Raw genomic sequence first — 18,309 nt, 5'->3', positions numbered from 1 at the left:
GGAAAGCCCTGGGAGGTTGCCATGGAGACCGGAGGTGGCACTCTAGCCCAGCCCTGAGTTCTATGGTTCAGACCCCTTACCACAGTAAGAGCCTAGACTCTCTGCCCATAATCTCTCTGTAGCCACGAGAAGTACCCAGCCCCTCTGCCCAATTCCTCTCTATGATCATGCCCCCAGGTTTCTTTGTGTGTTGGGGGAGGTCCCTCAATGGTCACCCTGGGCACTCACCCTGGCTGGTACAGGATCACCAGGCTCCCCTTTGGGCCCTGGCTTTCCAGGAAGTCCAACAAAGTTCTGGAACCCTTCAGGCAGTGTTGGGCACACTTCACAGGGGTCACCCTAGCAGAAGGGAGAGGCAATATGTGGACAGGGTGGGGCTGAGACCCCAGGGAAGGCAAGGGGCCTCTTGCGCAGACCAGCCCTAGACGTTGGGTCCACCAGAGCCCCACCCCCAACATCAAAGTGGACACCAGGAATGCCACTGGGGCTTCCTGTTCAACTGACTCATTCATTCACCACAAGATTCCAGGGTGGCGCAAAACTACATCCTCGCCGTAAGCCTTAAAACATGACTGTGCCCCACTGACAGACATGGAAACTTGGGCTAAGAGAGAAGCTAATTGATCTGGCACATTCATAACCATGTGTGTGGTGGAGGCAGAGTTTGAACCCAGCTCACCCCTAAGCCAGGTTCTTTATGTACTCACTGCACATGGACATCAGAGGAAGAACGGGTGGGGGTCCCCTGAGGAAGGTCCAGCACCCCTAGGCCTAGGGCCCTTGATGCTCACTGTCATTTGCAGAAAGGGGGTCCCATTCCCACCCCGATCTGGGCAGCCAGGACTAAGACTCACCTTCTCTCCCTTCACACCTGGCTTCCCCTGTTAGAAAAGAGGCAATGGGCATCAGTGCCAGGGCAGAGGGCTGGTGTGCCAACTGAGGGCCGGAGGACCTAGCCCCTCCCTCCAGAGGCCTTGGAAGAGCCGACCCTCCCCTGCTGGATTGGTGTCACTCACAGGTTTCCCACCAGGGCCTTCCTTTCCTGGGATCCCCGAGCTGCCCTGTGGTCAGAAGAAAGGATAAGGGGGGAGCCTTCTGGCCAATGCAATCTCGGTGCGTTCCCCCTTCCCCACCCGTGCCCCTCTGTGATGGCAGAACAATCGTTGCCAAATCTCTTGTTGCCATTTGTTCCATTCGGTCGGTTCCTGTTGCCTGCCCTCCGTGTCTAACCCAAGCCATTCTAGGTTTCAAAGGAAGGGAGAAAATGAGGCTTCTGTGTGCCCCTTCACTGGTGCACAGGTTAAGAGGTGATCCGCATGACCCCAGCAGTCACAGACAGAAATTTCCAGAGCTTTCTGCACATCCAGGCACAAGGCTCTAAAATGAGCTTGGGCCCTCCAGCAAAGTCCACTTGGATCTTTACAACACTTAGGTCTGCCCATCCCTATACCTGGAACACAGGCGGAGGTTGCAGTGAGCAGCTCAGTGAGCACTGGGATGGGGACAGGACGCTCCCCGCCAAGGGGCCTGGCCAAGCCGAGCCCAGCCTCCTCCTCCAAAGGCCCGGCCTCCTCCCTGGGACTTGCTTCCCCTGTGGGAAGCTGCCCCGGCCCCTTCTCTCTCCTCCTGTCAAGCATGGAGCTCCCCACGTGACCACACTCCCACCTATGCTTACCTTGTCTCCCTTGGGGCCTGGTGGGCCACCTGGATCCCCCTGAGGGCAGAAACAGAGTCACGTGGAAGTTTCCAGGGACCTCTCGCTACAGCGAGATCTTCTACCCTCACCCTCTCCTCCAGCCAGGATCCCTGGGACAGAGCCTTATCTTCCCCCCTTCATTCCCTGGCCAGGGTGGGAGAGCGGTCTCTGAGAAAAGCACAGCAGGAGAAGCAAGGGGGTACTCACCGGGGTCCCAGGCAGTCCCATCCCAGGGGGTCCAGGGAGGCCGGGGGGCCCAGGCTCTCCTGCCAGCCCCTCAGGCCCAACAAAGCCAGGGTCTCCCTGGCACAGACATAAGGTGGGCATCAGAGAGCTGCCACCCCAGCCCTGCCACCCCATCTCCACCCCACAAACATCCACAACTCACCTTCTGCCCTTTGGGCCCAATGACACAGATCTCTCCTGGCCGGCCCTGTGGGGGGATAAGGGGGAGGGTGTACAAACAGCCCTGAGGCCTGGCACCGCCCCACTGGGAGAGGTGAATGCCCACCTGTCCCACCCTCCCTGCCCCTCCCCCAAACCAGAGCCCACCCTGGTGCCCCAAGGTCAGCACCTGTCAACCTTATGGTGTTAGAGGTTCGGGGCTCTGAGGCTGGGAGTGAGGGGGCCTGGGCTCAGGTCCTTTTCTGTCCCCTTCTTGCTGTGCCTCCTGTGGCACAGCCCCTCCCCACCCTGTCTGAGCAAGGGGAGGGGGCTGGATTCCCGAAGGTTAAATCCCAGCATTCTCAGACCCCGTGCTGCGGGTTATGGTGGGGAAGGGTCCCAGGCACCTACGTCCCGGCCTGGCTTTCCCGGCACGCCCTTGATGCCTCCGTCGCCCTTCTCGCCTTTCTGGCCCTGGGGAAGGAAGAAGCAGAGTGACCAGGATGAGGGAAGGGCCTGGGACAGCTGGGCAGCTCCATCTGGTGGAGGGACAACTGCCTTCTAGACCCCTGGTCTCTGTCTCCCCTGAGGGTGAATGGCTTCAATCACCACGGGAGGGTAGACAACAGGAAGAACTTCCAGACCAGCCAGGCCACTTACTGGGGGAATCTGTGGCATTTCCCTCTAGGTCGGCTGGGTATTTGGACGAGGCAGGGTGACTGGGGTGGGGGAGATGGGGGAGGGAGGGTCCTGCCAGCTCTGTGCCCACTGACACCCTCTCCTCAGAGAACCCCGACTCCTCCTTCCTCATGGCTGTAGAGCCTGCAGACCTCCCTGGAAATCCCCCCTCCAAATCCAGGCTTGTTACCTTCTCGCCTGTTGAGCCTGGGAGTCCTGAGGGTCCCTGAGATGAGGAAGGGAGACAGAGGAAGGGAGGGTAAGGCTGGGCCCTGGACCCACCATCCCTGCCCTATCCCTGGTCCCACACTCACCAGAGCTCCTGACTCCCCCTTCTCTCCCTTCAGGCCTTCTGCACACTGAACAGGGGAACACAGTGTTGAGAGGGGCAGAGGGTCACCTGACGGGCTGCCAAGCGCACAGTCCCTCCCCAGGGGCTGGCCCCATATTGGCCCTGAAGCAGGCATCACCTCCAAGTCTTACCTGAAGCGGGGCATCCGGGGAGATTCGAACACAGTCATTGCCCTGGGAGTAGGGAACAAGGGATCAGGGGTGGGAACTCCTGGGGAAGTCCCCTAGATGTGTTGTGAGGAGGATCGGCCCGGGAACCCCATAGTCCTAAGTATCCCTAGAAAAGGGGGGCTTCTACACCCAAACCCCTAGAAAGACCCTGGCCCTCACCCCCCTCCCGTGATCTGGGCCAAGCTGCAGGCTTTCTGCTGGGATGATGGGATGATGGCTCACATCCCACCTCACCCCAGGGCACAGCTGGCAAAGGTCCTGCCACGGGCAGGGCTGGGACACTTACCCGTGCTCCCTTCTCTCCCTTGGAGCCTGGTGGACCAGGCAGGCCCCGCTCACCTTTCCCTCCCTGAGAGTGAAACCAGAATGGAAGATAGGACCAGAGGGGGCACATGGGAGCCTTGAGAAAGCTCTCCCCACTTCTGGCCCCCTCCACCCATCCCCCCACACATGGGTACGCAAATACGCACACATGTGAGCAGTGTCCTGCCCCACACCTCCCCCCACCACACACAAGCATATGGATTCCACACCTGTTCATCCACATGTCCTCCCACCCCAAGACGCTATATTTGGCAAATCTACAGTCTCAAGCAGGGGGGTATCCCATCCCCCACACCCGTACCCAAGCACATCAGCTCACACACAGCACAGCTGGAGGCATATGGACACACACATGCACGGTGGCAGAAACCCATGCTGGCTGAGTGTCAGGCTGCCTGACTTCAAATCCTGTACTTGCTAGCATGTCACTCAGAGCAGGTCATGTCGCCTTTCTGAGCCTCAGTTTCTTCATCAATAAAACGGTATTGACGAGCACACACAAGCACAACTCACAGTTGCATAGCTTCGCTCCCCATCACTCACAAGCTCTGCAGCCTCGTTAGGCCCACAGGTATATGGGTTCAACTCCAGCCTTCGTGTGCCACACATATGCAAACATGTGTCCCAGAGATGCATGTAGCCACACCCACACATAATCATTCTAACACACCCTGTCAGACATATGTGGGCACAGCTGGGCCTCAGTTTCCCCTGAAGTAAAATGATAGCACCCACCCTGCAGGCTGACTATTGAGAGGGTTCAAAAGGGTAATAAGTGTGCATAGGTGTGGCCTAGGGCCTGGTGCACAGAAGGGCCTCAGAAAAGGGCAGCTCTTAGCATCTTTGTACACACACAACCCCCTGCTTTCTTTACCACGCATACACTTAATCACCCTACACACATACAGGCTCAGGTGGCCCTGATATAAACACACAGCCACAGGGTCACATGCTGTGGGAATGGCTGGGGCTGCTAAAGAGGACGGGAATGTCCTGTTCTCCATTAGGACTCACCTTGGGGCCAGAGGGAGCAAGTGTGACCTGAGGGGACAGAGGAGAGGGCATCACACTTCCGGTAGAGAGAGAAAACCAGGGGCCCAGAGAAGTCAAGCAATTTAGACAGGGTAACACAGCATGGTAGCAGGACCAGCAGCCTGTATCCCAGCCCCTGCTCTGCCTCCCAGGCAAACTAGCAAGCCGATTCCATTTCCTCAGCCTGTAACATTTGCAGAGGGTCTAACCTACCTCCTCTAAACTGCCTGGCTTTGGTTAGCTCCGCCTCCCAGTTGCTGGGATAACATGGCTGCTTGGTTTCCATGGTAACCTCTGCACATCTGGGGACCATCAGTCTTAACAGATTTGGTGGGGGACTGGATTGAAAGAGGGAGCAGGGAGCCTAGGAGGTACTCCTGATGTCCCCCAAAGTCAGGGGGCTTGGAGCTGAGGGGAGCTGGGGTTGTACCCTTGGTGGACCAATGTGGCAGGTCAACTCAGAATGTTAGGCCCCAGAAAAATGGTGACTCATGCTGCCTATGGAAGAGGCACAGTTGGGTGCCAGCTGGGCTCACACTGAGCCCCTCTCCTTGCCCTTCTGGACCCCCATAGGAAGGCTGGACCAGGGCCAGCTAGAAAGAGACAGCAGGCCCTGAACCAACGCTGTGGGAGCCCTTGCCGTGCTGAGCCAGCTCTTCCCCTTCTCTAGGCCTCCAGGAGAATGAAGGAAGCCTCCACCAGGGCAGGGGGAGAACTTGCAGGGAGTGCAAAGCTGCGATCAGCAACCAAGGCGCTGGTCCTGCCGGCCACCATCCCGTGCCCATGCCCTGAACCCGAACACACTGCAGATGACAAGGCAGGTCACAGGCTTTCTTCCACACAGTCCTGGCTTGGTGGAGATGGCAGTGGGGGTTAAGCCCAGCTCTGGGAGATGGGCAGGGAGCAAGTGTGAAAGTGTACAAAGACCCCCTTGTCCTCACCCAGGAGGCTGCCAAGCCAGCTCTAGGCAACGTCCACTCCCGGCTCTTGCCCGCTCCACCCTGCACACCCTCCATTCACTCACATTGCTGTCCCAGGCACCATGGACACAGGGCGGACACTGAAAGGGAAGAGCAGGCGAAGAGGTCAATTCTGAGCCCCTGGGGTGAGCCCTCCCCACCTCCATCACCACCAGGCCCACAGAACATCACACATGTCTTGAGTGGAATCTGAGGGGAGCCTGAAGATAGGAATCCTATAAAACAAGCCTCACCCCTCATTTCCCACCCACCCAGCCCCACAGCCATTTTTCAGATGGGGAAACTGAAGCCCAGAGAGGAATAGCAATATGCCCCAGGTCACACAGCATGCTGGGGCAGAGTACGGCCCAGAATCCAAGGGCACCGTGGCTGAAGGCTGGGCTCTCCCCATGATGCCTGTGGCCATTTGCTGCCAACTCAGCAGGAGTGTCCTCCAGGGCTACCTACCCCCCAACCCAACGAGAGGCAGTGGACAGACAGGGCCCAGCATCAGGCCCTCAAGGAATGCCAGGAGCTGTGTAGTCAGCCAGCACCCCTATGCTGAGGATCCGTGCCCAAAGCCTGGTGCAAAGGGTTCATGCTGGCACCTCCCCTGCTGCCAGTCCACTGGGAGGCTTACCTCATCGGCTGCTGTCTCCTGATGGACCTGAGGAAAGGGTGGGGGGTGTGGGAATGGGCAGGGAGCTCAGGGGGCCAAGCACTGTTTCCAACACCCCTACCCCCAAACCAACAGGAGTGGGCACTCTAGAGAGTGCCAGGCACTGCGTCTGTCTCACCCCCATCCGTCCTTCTTGATCAGAGCTGGCACCTACATGTCCTAAGCTCTGTCCAGGAGGTGGGAAAGGCGGGAGGAGAGTGGGAGTGGAGCACCTTATCCCTGGGGTTTACAGGGGCACAGAGGGCAGACTGAGGGCAGGTAGGCTCCTCCCCCCACCCCCACCTCTACCTTTGCTCCCCTTTCTGCCTTCTGGCTGATTCTTCCCGTCAGCTGGGCATCCACCTGGGCAGACAGAGCAAAGAGAAACCCTTGAGGAGGGGGAAGTTCTGGGGTCCAGGCTGGAAAGGGGCACCCAGGCAGGGGGCATGGGCCCCAGGTAACCCCTCAGCCTGGCATCTGGCACCTCCTGGGGCATCAAGGGCCTGCTCAGGCCCCTGTGGCTGCCCCAACAGGTCCCCCTCCTTCCCCCCCACCCACCCATGTGATGTCAGAGCCAACAAGACCATGCATCAATGGGATCCTGTGTTCCTGCAGCCCAAGGCTGGGCAGGATGCCCGAGCGGGCAGGGAGAGTGCCCAGCCAGGGGGTGGGGCTAAGGGAGGAACCAGGCTTCCATGCCACCTCTAAAGAACCTGAGAGTGGGCAGACAGCTGGCCATGGTGCTGGGTGTAAAACCAGTCTGGCCCTGGCCGGCGCTGGGCCCAGGAGAGTGAGCCATCCCTGGGGGGAAGCAGTATGACCTGACCTCTGATCCCAGGTATCTCTGTTCTGGAGAAACTGGCTTTGAGGGACAAGCCTGGTCCTGCCCTCATCAGAAGAGTCTGGATGGCATCCGTGAGGGTCTAGGCAGTGCCAGAGCTAGATGGTACCACTCTCAACACCCATAGGTAGGTGGGCACAGGGCCACCCAGTGGTGGCCAGTGGGCTGTCTCTGCCTCCCTGAATCATTTAGGGGTGGTGTACAAATAGGGAGGGCTTCCAGTGCCCCTCCTGCCCTGGGCCCATGGCCACCTGACCCTGGTGGCAGACGTCAGTCAGCTCAGGGGAGGGGTATCTCACTTGTGCCTGCCTGTGCTGGCATCCACCTGTCCTGCCCACCCACCTGGCTGTTTTGAGGCTCCTCCAGGCAGAAGCAGCGGGTGTAGACCTTGCCTTCAGACTGTGGATTGATCTCAATGAGCTCATTGCTCTGGGTGTCCCGGCGGGCCTTGGAGGTCTCTGGGGGGCACTGTTTGGTGGAAGAGCGGGGCTAGGGTCAGTACAGGAGCAGACTCCTCCTAAGACCTCCAGGCATCACCTTCCAGACCCTCATCTCCAGCACAGTGTGTCCCTGGGCAGCCCAAGGGCCGGGCCACTCACCCCTGCTGGTAAAATCTCACAGCAGCCCTCCTCCAGCACGAGCTCCGGGTCACAGTAGATGTGCACCTGCTGAAGGTCAAACTGCAGGAGACACACACATCAATTTCACTTCATTTTATCAAATGGCTCTGTGTCCTGGCCCCCCAGGAGGCACAGAGATGTCTCTGCCCCAGGATGTGACCTCAGGGTGTTTCCAGTCTGGCCTGGGAGACATCAAAAATAGAGTTGTCACCAAAGGCAGAACAAAACTGCGCACACAGGAACGAGGGAGAGGAGGCCCAGAGGAACAAAAGAGGAGGAGGTTCCATTCATGCTGGGCTTTGAAGGGCTGGTAGCTACTCAGCGGATGAGTATGCAAGGAAAGGCATTCCAGGTGGAGGTAACAGCGTAGGCAAAGTCACGGCAGTGTGAAAGCACTGGGTGCGCTGGATGGCTAGGATGGAATTGATCAGAGCAGAGCTGCACGGAGAGATGTAAAGGAAGACGGTGCTGCAGACACTTATAAGGACCAGATCATGAAGGGCCTTGAATGCCAGGTGAATATGTTTAGGCTGCATTTGGAGGGCAACAGGAAAGCAGGGGAAGATTCTAAGCAGCAGAAGGACTTGTTCCGATACAGATTCCAGGAAGCCCACTCAGGTTCCCAGAAGGCAGGAACAGAGGTCAGGGCCTGACCTAGCACTCACCGAGACAGGCTTGCCCTGCTCAGCATCCAAGCCTAGAAATACATGGCCCACAGGCCTCATGGGTCGTCGGGGCCCCAGAGGCTGGGAGGAGGCTGAGCTGCAGTCCACGTGCACAGAGGCCACACGTCCAGCCACACTCAGCATCAGCTTGTGCCAACGCAAGTCGAAGAGCTGGGGCACTGGGAAGATGCAGGACACAAAGTCGCCATCCTGGCCCTGGGCCCTGAGCTCCAGGCTCCGCTCTTGGCTGTTGACTTCCAGGGATATCTGGGTAGAATTTGGAAAGGGAAAGGACAGAGATTCAGAGCTCCAGAGTCACACCATGGGCACGTTCAGGGACCTTGAACTCATTTCACAGGAGGGGAACTGAGGCCCAGAAAGAGAAGAAAGCTGGCTGGGGTCAAGGAGCTGTACATCCTGAAAGAATGAGGTAGGTACTGGTGGGCTGGGGACAGGCTTGAGGGTAGGCACAGGATGGAGCAGGGAGACCCCAGAAGTCACAAGCCGGGATGAAAGGTGGGCTGGACTGGTGCTACCCAATGCCCTAAGAGGCAATCAGGGCACAGGGGAGGTTCACCTGTGGATACCCATTTGCATCGGTCACTTGAAACAGATACCACGTCTTCTGGTGGGTGTGTTTCTTCAGCAGTAGTGTCAGCACCAGGGCAAACTCCTCCGGGAGACCCCGAGGGAATACTCGTCTGGAGATGGAGCAGGGAGGGTGCCCTGAGGCTCCAATGAGGACCCAAATGCTGCCCACTCTGAGCCCTCAGGACTGCTGAGCCTACCCAAGACATCCACAGGCACACATCTTCCATCATATACATTCATTCACTCTCCATACCTTTACTGAGTGCCTTCCGCGAGCTAGGTGCGGGTCTGGCTGCTGGGAATAACAGTGGTGAAGGCTGGGTGCGGTGGCTCATGCCTGTAATCCCAGCACTTTGGGAGGCCGAGGTGGGCAGATCACCTGAGGCCAGGAGTTGGAGACCAGCCTGGGCAGCATGGTGAAACACCATCTCTACTAAAAATACAAAAGATTCGCCAGGTGTAGTGGCAGGCGCCTGTAATCCCAGCTACCTGGGAGGCTGAGGCAGGAGAATTGCTTGAACCCAGGAGGTGGAGGTTGCAGTGAGCCAAGATCACGCCACTGCACTCCAGCCTGGGCAACAGAGCAAGACTTGGTCTCAAAAAGAAAACCAACCAACCAACCAAACAAACAAACAAAAAACCCACATACACAGTGGTGAAAATACAGAGGCACTGCCTGCCTTCATGGAGCCTTCAAGTCTGATGGGGGCAGGGAGGCCATGAGCAAAGAATCCCCAGAACGACTATTTCGCTATCGCATTGCAATTTGAATAAGTGCTTCCAATGAACCCAGAATACCCTAGGTGAATAACTGGACCAAGGGTGGAAGGAGAGATGCTGAAAAAAAGATGGAAAGGGTTCAGCATGACTAGAGCAGCAAGAGATAAAAAAGAGCATTTTGAGAGCTGAGGTTGAAGAGGCAAGCAGGGGCCAGGCCAGGGCTTGTGGGAATTTGGACTTCACACACATGGGTGCACACACACGCATGTGCACACACACACACATGCACACACGCACATGACTCTTGCCAGGTTCCCGCCCACATCCTGTGTTCTCACAGTGCCCATAGGATGCAGACCTGTTCCCACCCACTGCTGGCCAGAGACAGGGGAAAGACAGAAGGTAGGTCTGCCAGGTACCACCTCTCAGCCCACCCTGCAAGCCCAGGGGTGGAGACCAGGTTGACTCCTGGCAGGGGGTGGGATGAAATGACCCACAGACAGGCCCCTGGGCTTAAGCCCCACATCTGGAGTTGCTGAGGAGTGTGGCTGAGGTCAGTGTTGATTCTCAGTGGTCACATGGATGCATTTACCGCGTGGGCTGGGTCACGGGGGCCGCCCCCAGGCGCAGGATGAGAGGCCCCTTGGGGTTGCGGATCTTCTTGATGGCAGACATCTTCATGAGGCTGAGTCGGTGGATGAGGTTGAAGCCTTTGGGGGAGACATCAGGTGAAGAGCTCAGCTGAGCTGGTGGAGAGGGGTACAGATCACTCCCAGAGGAAGGTTGCAGGGACGGCGCGATGAGATGGTTGGGTGCTCACCAGTCACGTTGGCTGGCAGGCTACTACTGTGTTCCAATTTGAGTCCTTCCTGCTGTGAAGGTGGGCATTGTGCACCTAGAAGAGAAGGGGCAGGGGGGCATTAGGTGCGCTCAGGCCAAGGTTGCTGCACGGCTGGACGCTTGGGGAACCTGGGAGGGAGCAAGTTTATAGTCCTCACTCTGGACCATCAGCTAGATCCTGCCTTCACCACCTGCCTTCTGACCCTGGCTCCCCAGGAAGCCTGGAGGCCCCCAACCCAGCATACAGTTGGGAAGACTGAGGTCCAGAGACTGAGGCCCAGGCCAAGGTCACTAAGTGAGCCAACAGCAGAGCAGGCCCAGAACTCCAGGAACCCAAATCTCCCAGCACTCCAAGTCAGGAGCTAGGCCAGCAAGGGAGAGAATACACGAAGCTCTAGGTGGCTCTCGAGCACAGATGGAGTGGGGAGCTGTGTATTTACACATGTGCCCCCTCCATGACATACAACCAGGTGGGGGGCAGAGGAGCTCTTCAGGGGTAAGGAAATGTCAGAATCATGCACATTGTGTGTACGTGTCTGTACATGTGGGAGTTGTAGGTGCCCATGCCACGAGGGATGACATGTGCAGCTGGCACACGTGTTCTCAGCAATAGGAACATCCTACATCCAAATCAGACAAGCAGGCCAGACACAAGTAGGAGCCAACAGAATGAATATTTACCTGAATAACCACCTTGTGAAACAGCGAGAAGAGATTGAGGGTCTGAGGGGACCACAAGCTCAAGGGTACCACCAGGGCCTTGGAGCTCCAGGAAGGGCATATTAATGGGTTAGGGCTCCCAGAGAAGGAGATAGCTTAATTCAGGTTTCCAAAGCCCTGAAAGAACAGGTGGGCAGCCATGGGCCTCCCTCGCCCTGGGGCTGACTGAGCAGAAGTGTTGGGGGAGGTGCTACAACAGGAAAGACAGAGGCCAGAATCAAAAAGGCCTTCTCATCAATGCAGAGGGATAGGTGGGAGAAGATGGTGAAGACAGCTCCTAGAAGCTGGCCTTGCACTCCCTGGCTAGACTGGCTGGAAGAAGGAATCCTGGGGCCCTGGGGCCCGGTCCCAATGACCCCACTGCACTCTCCCTCCCCCAGGTCTGGTCAGAAAGACCATCACTGTCTTCAGCATCACAGCAGCAATGGGTGACTCACCCCTTGGCAATGGGCCCAGATTCCTTACAGATGTTGAAATTATCTGCCCCATCCCCCCCAGGGGACCCAGTGAGGGAGAGGAGAGCAAAGCTCACGCACACACAAGCAGAAACACATATGTGCACATACAAGGGGCAGGCGGCCACACTCACCCCGGGTCCACAATCCCTTTCACCTCAGCTTCTTGGTTTTTCTGCTTTTCCTAGCTGGGTTTGGGTCCTAGGAGTTCTGTTCCTGCTTGGCGAAGCAGCTGAGCTACTGAGCCCAGAGGGCACCCAGCAAGGCCAGGCAAGTTGCCCGGTCAACTTCCCCTGGCTTTGGGCCCTGGAAAGCTGCACCCTCTGTCTCATCCAGAGTCTGGGCCTCGGGGTGGGCCTTTTATTAGAGATTCAGGGCCAGCCGTGGAGGAGGAGAAGCACGTGAGCTAGAGGGATGGAGTCTCCACCATGAAAAGGATCAGCAGGACTTGGGGTTCTCTGGGGAGGCGGTGTCCTTCTGCAGGGAGAGCTCACTGCCTGTTCCTCCCCACCCCACTGGTCCTACCAGCAATGTGTCCACAGGATTGGCTTACGTATTGGGGTGGGGGTTTGTTCTCTTACACACAGAGACACAGGAATACATACGAATGCACAAAGCCAGTCTGAGAGACAAACACAGAGATGCTCAGAGACATAAATGTACGAAGACACACGCACACACACTCTCCAGCTCACTGCACACAGGCTCAAGGGTGCCAACACCTCAGATCACCCTGAGCCCAGCCCCTAGACTCTGCTATAACTGCCCACACGACCACACATACATGGTCACATATGTGCAAGGACCCCAGCACCCCAGGATACCAGTTGCAGGCCTGTGATACTCTGACTCTCCTGTGTCATCTCACCTGTATTTGCCCCATGGCCGAAGGTAGCCCAAAGACCGAGCAGCCACAGGCCAGGAGCCCAGGATACCCACATCCCGGTCCAAAGAGGTCAGCTACAGCCACAGCACCTGAAAACCACAGAGACCGGGAAGGAGGATTTCTGAGTTCACACAGCACAACTCCACACGTGGGCAAGTCGTGGACAGCCTGTGGGGCCCAGGCACTGGTATTGGGGCGGCAGGAGGTCTGGCCAGGCATCAGTCTCTCTCAGAGGCCCAACCACAGCCCTTGGGCTAGGATTTGAGCAGAGGTGATATTCAAAATATTTAACCACCGGTATGGCACGGATACCAGCTTTCAGGCAAAGCAGAAAGCTGCCTACTGCACTGAAATAGTGTCCAGGCAGCATCTGGCTGTGCCAGTGGATACTTGCTGGATTGGGAGAGGTCTAGAAGGTCTTAGAAGGCCAGAGAAGTTGGAATAGTGATGAGGGCTTAAAGAAGAGGCTATTCTTCAAGACACGTGGAAGTATTTCAAGTCTAGCATCTTGTGCACTGTCCTGGTATGTATACCAGCCTGATACCTTACTAGCGCACCCAGCTCAGCCCAGGAAGCCCTCCCAGGCACCCACAGGGTCAGGGGCTGGTGACTGGGCTGAGATTGTGGGCCACAGCCTTCCATAGGGCTGTGTGGGGGCCAAGGAAGCTTTCCCCATAGGTATAGTGGGCAGGAGAGCAGGTCTCTAGGGCTCAGGACCTCATTGCCAGCCACCCCCGCCCCCAGCTGATGGATGCTTGTCTTTTAGTTTTATTAAACCCTGATGGATGGGCCCAGATAAATCGATGCAGGCTCAGCAAGTGGCCAGCAGAGCCATACATCGTCTGGCCTCCCCCAGGACAGGCAGCTCACGTGCACAAACACAGAGCCATGCATGTGTCAGCACAGCACATGCAGATGCGCAGGTACATGTACATAAGGACACATATGTGGTACCAGTGTGCATACAAAGCTATCTGCACACAGGCATGCTCACGGAAACATATGCTCGCTGATATACCCAGACACACCAGCTTGCATATACCCACATGCGCACAGCCAGCCTATGACCACTCCTCCTGTAGGTCTTCCTGTTGGGAAGTTCTAATGCAAGTCTGACTGCATTCCTTCCAACTCTAATGGAATCCAATTTTCCTTCCCTCAATCATGGATAGGAAATGAAAACAGAAAGGACCCCTTACCCCAATATATTTGGAGATAGGACTCCAGCCCCCTTCTCCCTGGGACAGAACTGTGCCCCCAGCCTGCCTATTCATCCCCCATCCTAGTGATATACACATGCCAGCTCTCAAACCCTATCCTGGTCTTCCTCCTGCCAGCCAATAGAAGGGCTGCCAGCTGTGGCACCATGTGGGTGCATGTGGAGGCGTGAGGATGGATGTGATCCTGTCCCCTTCCGGCTCCTAGTCTCTGGTCGCCACTCCTCAGGCTCCAGCCAGAGTGCAGGGCTGCAAGGACAGAGCCAGAGAAGCTTCCAAGGAGACGGCTCACCCCAACACAGAGGCATAGATTTGGGCGCAGGGAGTCAGAACCAGGATGGAGTTTAGAGCTCATCTCGCTCTAGAGAAGACGACCAAGGCCCAGAGAGGGAATGCCACTTTCCTCAGGTCACACAGCAAGTCTGGCAGAAAGGGCCTCTCAGCCCAGAGCCCTGCGGCCACCCACTGTATCCCTACTTACCGGTGGCCGGGGATCCCCCCACCTCACTGAGCAGTCCAGGCAGCAGCCGGAGGAAGCAGAGCCCAGGTTCCTCAGGTCCGCTGGGGGTTCTCTATCTCTCCGTGACGGTCACGGGTCCCCAGCTTCCTGGCGCTCGAGCTCTCCCGGCTGTCTGCTGCCCGGCGCACGCCTGCCGGGGACTGCCGGCCACTCCGGGTGGGGGAAGAGAGGCGGTTCCAGGGGGCTGGGGGCCTGCCAGGGACACTAATGGAACACAGCTGGACCGGCCCGCCAGGGAGGAGGAAGAGGAGGGCCTAGAGGGGGCTCCAGCGGCAGCAGAGGCGGCTGGACTGCGGGGTGCACAGCCCCGCCCCGGGTCTGGCCGAGCTCCCAGGCCCGCCCCTCCTGCCTCACCGCCAGGTGAGCGAGCCTCGAGCTAGGCAGGACCCTACTTGCCCAGAGCTGCCCTGGAAGGGGGCTCCTGCGGGCCCTTTAAGAGCCAGGCCTGGAGTTTGAAGTGCTCCCCCCTTCCATGTCCCTGGCTGGGCCCCCAGAAGGCTGCGGGGTGGGGGGGCGGGGAGGGGACAGGGGTGGAGGGAGCAGGGTAGAGACCCTCCTCCCAAGTGCGTGGCACCCATGATGTGGCTGCCGCCCAAGCCTCGGTGGTCAGCTTTTTCCAATTCCTCTGCCTAACATTCCCAGTCAGTCTGTCCCTAGGTCTGTCTGTACTGGGAGGAGGAGGGTGGGAACCCCCTCCCTCCTCCGTGCTAAATTAACCCCCTCTGCTCTGGCCTGACTCCCAGAGAAGTGAGACTGAGGGAGTCCCCTTATTCCTCCTTACTCCATGAGGTTGGAAGGGCTCAAATCCCTGGCCCCTGCTCTGGCTTTGCGGTTCCAAATGTGCTGTGTAACCATACTCCGTTTTCTCATCTGGAAGATGGGATCGTGAGAGTATATGCCTCATAGACCTTTGCTGTAAGCAGGAAATGGGCCAAAGGCTGTAAGCGCTTAGCACACGGTCTGGCACATGAGAGGAGCTCAGTAAATATTTGCTGCTATTATCGTTATTACTGTGATCCCTGGCAGGGGACGGGACTGGATTTCAAGCCTTTACACCAGCACTGGGGAGGGACCTGCTTTATATTCACGGTCCAAGGACGCAATAGGAATTGAGCTGGGCTGAAAGATTGGAGCTCTGAAGAGGAAGGAGCCGGTAATGTTCCGAGTTCTGTCCAGAGGCAGGGCCGTTGACCAAGGTGGAATCCCCACCAAGGGTCTCCTCCCGCTGTAGACCGAAAGCAAATTTATTGGCACCAAGGCTGAGGATCCACAAAGTAGGTTCAAGAGGCCATGAGATGCTGGGCTGAAGAGGGAGAAACTGAGGGTCCCCAATTGAGGGGGGCTCTGGGGGCTCTGTGGAAGCAATGCGCCCAGCCCTGTGGCCTCGGCTAACCCGGGGTAGGGGGAGGTTGTAGGGGCAGGCCTGGGATTTCCCGCCTCCAGACCCAGAGGCGCTGAGTCAGCGGAAACCCCAACCACGCCACAGAGGCGCCCCACTGTGGTCCCAGTGAGGAGCTGGCCCCAGATGTGGCTGTGGCAGTGGTGGGGCCTGGGAAGTGCTGAGCTCAGCAGGCGGGAAGCGGAGGGGGTGGGGCCTTCTGAGCACTCTGGCCTGCGGGGTGGGTGGGCACAGGCCCCGCCTGCCCTGCCAGAGGGTGCTGCCCCAGCAGTGGGCACTTGGGAGAGGTGGGAAACGCATATAGGTCAGGCTCTGTGCTGAGAACTTCACATATGCTAACTCCTTCGATCTTTACAACAACGCCTTAAGGCAGAATTCCATTTTTATTCCCAAACCTGCAGCACAGGAAAAACACAACTTGCCCGGGATCCCACAGCTAGTCAGTGGTGGAGCAGAACTCATGTCCAGCCAGCCTAGACTCAGCACGTGCTCTTAACCACCATGCCATCCTGACAGCTCCCACCCGTGCCCCAGACAGGGCAGGTGGCTGGGCCAGGGATGGAGGAACCTGAGAAGGGAGAGCCAGATGCCTTCCCACAGCACCCCAAGGGTGCTCACAGGAACAGCCAAGCCTGGGACACACCTTACGCCTAGAAACACTATCATAGACAGTCTAGGAATGTGCCCATGCCCCTTCCTCCCTTCCACACATACGTGCACACATCCAGAAACATGCAGTCAGGTAAAGTTCTAGCACAGCACTTGAGTACGCAGACTCCATATGCATGTATAGGCACTCATGTTCACACAGACACACCCTGGCCCTAGAAACAGTTACACACAGATGTGTAGAGACTCAAGATACACCTCCACATCAAAGATACACAGAAACACATGTAAGAGCCCAGATTACCCCACAGAAATATATCCCTGGACATATCCAAACACAGGTGCATAATTCTCAGAATGCATGCATACAGCACTGTATATACTCGAATGTGCACACACAGACGCATGCCTGTACACATAGACATGTGTGCACATAAACATACATGTGACCACAGGCATAATTACTCAGATATGCAAGCAGAGAAGCCTGCAGACCTGCAGCACATACATGTGTGCACACAGACATAGATGGCCACACAGACTCGGCTCCCAGAGAAACAGCCACTGGGACATGCACACACTGACACATGTACACACATGCATACATGCAGCTATGCCGACACTTTTACATGCAGTCAGTGCCAGAAAGCCCTGCACGCCAGCAACCCGGGTATCCCATGAGGCTGGGCTCAGTGCCCTCACCCCAGATGGCATTACTACGAGGTAATCAATGCTGCTAATCACCACCAGCTGCCCTGGAGCCTGCATGCTGCTGCTGCATGGGGCTACCAAGGCCTTCTGGACGTGGGGTAGTATGCCCAGATGTTGGCAGTGCCCAAGGGCCCTCCGCCCCCCACTGGGGAATCCCTGTCTGGCAGGGGCAGCCCCTGGGGCTGGGGCTGGGGCAGGTTGAACAGCCAACCCAGGGCCTGGTCCCAGGACAGGCCCGGGAGCCCCCACGCGTTCAAGCAGAGATGGTGTAAAGTTCTGAGGCTTCAACAGTGGACCAGAACCCCCACATGTACACGTGCACACCTGGGCCCTGGCATATGCGCATACGGGCTCACACGCAGACACATCACACATGATTGATTACTCTTCACAGATATGCCCTTCCTGACTTCCTCATCCCTTTAAATGCCACCATAATTCATTCTGATGCTCAGGTAAAAACCTGAAAACCTTGGCTCCTTTCTTTTCCCTACCACCCCCATCCAATCCTGTCAGTTCTACCCCTCAAATACAGCCCACGTCCATCCACTCCTCCCCACCTCCACAGCTGCAACCCTCACCCAGACCATGATCATCTTCTGCTGGGCTGTTGCAAGAGCCCCCAGCTGATCTGCCTGCTGCCTTGGGGCCCCACCACCCACTTACTTCCCACCTGGTGGCCAGTAAGACCTTTTCTTTTTTCTTTTCTTTTCTTTTCTTTTCTTTCTTTCTTTCTTTCTTTCTCTCTTTTTCTTTCTTTCTTTTTTCACAGAGTTTCGCTCTTGTCACCCAGGCTGGAGTGCAATGGCGCAATCTTGGCTCACTGCAACCTCTGCCTCCTGGGTCCAAGCAATTCTCCTGTCAGCCTCCCAAGTAGCTGGGATTACAGGTCCCCACCACTATGCCCGGCTAATTTTTGTATTTTTTAGTAGAGACGGGGTTTCACCATGTTGGCCAGGCTGGTCCTGAACTCCTGACCTCAGGTAATCCACCTGCCTTGGCCTCCCAAAGAGCTGGGATTACAGGCGTGAGCCACTGTGCCTGGCCAGTAAGACCTTTTCAAATCCATATCAGCTGGCTTCACTCTGTTGCATCCATCTTCCTAGAATAAAGCCCTAAATCTTTCCCTTGGCCTTGCCAAGTCCTTCATGATCTCGCCTCTGTCTTCCTGTCCAGCCACCTCACCGCAAAAGCTGTAGCCGCCCACTCACTTCCTTTCTCAGCCCTGAATTCACTAAGTTCACTTTCCCCTCAGCCCTTGT

General features: G+C 57.1%; 1 protein-coding gene across 15 annotated transcripts in view; it reads right to left on the bottom strand.

Moving 5' to 3' along the window:
* Positions 1-14,835, bottom strand: part of COL16A1 (collagen type XVI alpha 1 chain) — a 51,805-nt gene extending 36,970 nt beyond the window's left edge. For 9 of the 15 annotated variants that reach the window (XM_034959976.3, XM_034959970.3, XM_063593226.1 and 6 more), the window contains exons 1-23: positions 14,290-14,529; positions 12,574-12,680; positions 10,511-10,585; positions 10,283-10,400; positions 8,957-9,080; positions 8,380-8,646; positions 7,694-7,774; positions 7,437-7,562; positions 6,563-6,616; positions 6,236-6,262; positions 5,661-5,696; positions 4,619-4,645; positions 3,567-3,629; positions 3,242-3,283; positions 3,073-3,117; positions 2,949-2,984; positions 2,492-2,554; positions 2,085-2,129; positions 1,904-1,999; positions 1,676-1,714; positions 1,017-1,061; positions 855-881; positions 229-339 (exon numbers count right to left, since the gene is read on the bottom strand). In XM_034959976.3, the coding sequence (XP_034815867.1) occupies positions 229-339; positions 855-881; positions 1,017-1,061; positions 1,676-1,714; positions 1,904-1,999; positions 2,085-2,129; positions 2,492-2,554; positions 2,949-2,984; positions 3,073-3,117; positions 3,242-3,283; positions 3,567-3,629; positions 4,619-4,645; positions 5,661-5,696; positions 6,236-6,262; positions 6,563-6,616; positions 7,437-7,562; positions 7,694-7,774; positions 8,380-8,646; positions 8,957-9,080; positions 10,283-10,400; positions 10,511-10,585; positions 12,574-12,646 (1,620 nt within the window). In that variant the 5' untranslated portion in view covers positions 12,647-12,680; positions 14,290-14,529. Of the gene's footprint in view, positions 1-228; positions 340-854; positions 882-1,016; positions 1,062-1,675; positions 1,715-1,903; positions 2,000-2,084; positions 2,130-2,491; positions 2,555-2,948; positions 2,985-3,072; positions 3,118-3,241; positions 3,284-3,566; positions 3,630-4,618; positions 4,646-5,577; positions 5,697-6,235; positions 6,263-6,562; positions 6,617-7,436; positions 7,563-7,693; positions 7,775-8,379; positions 8,647-8,956; positions 9,081-10,282; positions 10,401-10,510; positions 10,586-12,573; positions 12,681-14,289 lie in introns of those variants that run through there. The other 6 variants (XM_003828130.5, XM_034959966.3, XM_034959958.3 and 3 more) reach the window with 5 other exon arrangements.
* Positions 14,836-18,309: the final 3,474 nt, after the last annotated feature.

The sequence above is a fragment of the Pan paniscus genome, chromosome 1, assembly GCF_029289425.2.
Source record: "Pan paniscus chromosome 1, NHGRI_mPanPan1-v2.0_pri, whole genome shotgun sequence".
NCBI lineage: Eukaryota > Metazoa > Chordata > Mammalia > Primates > Hominidae > Pan > Pan paniscus.
Note: the sequence above shows the minus strand (reverse complement) of the source record. Positions and strands in the feature narration are given on the sequence as shown.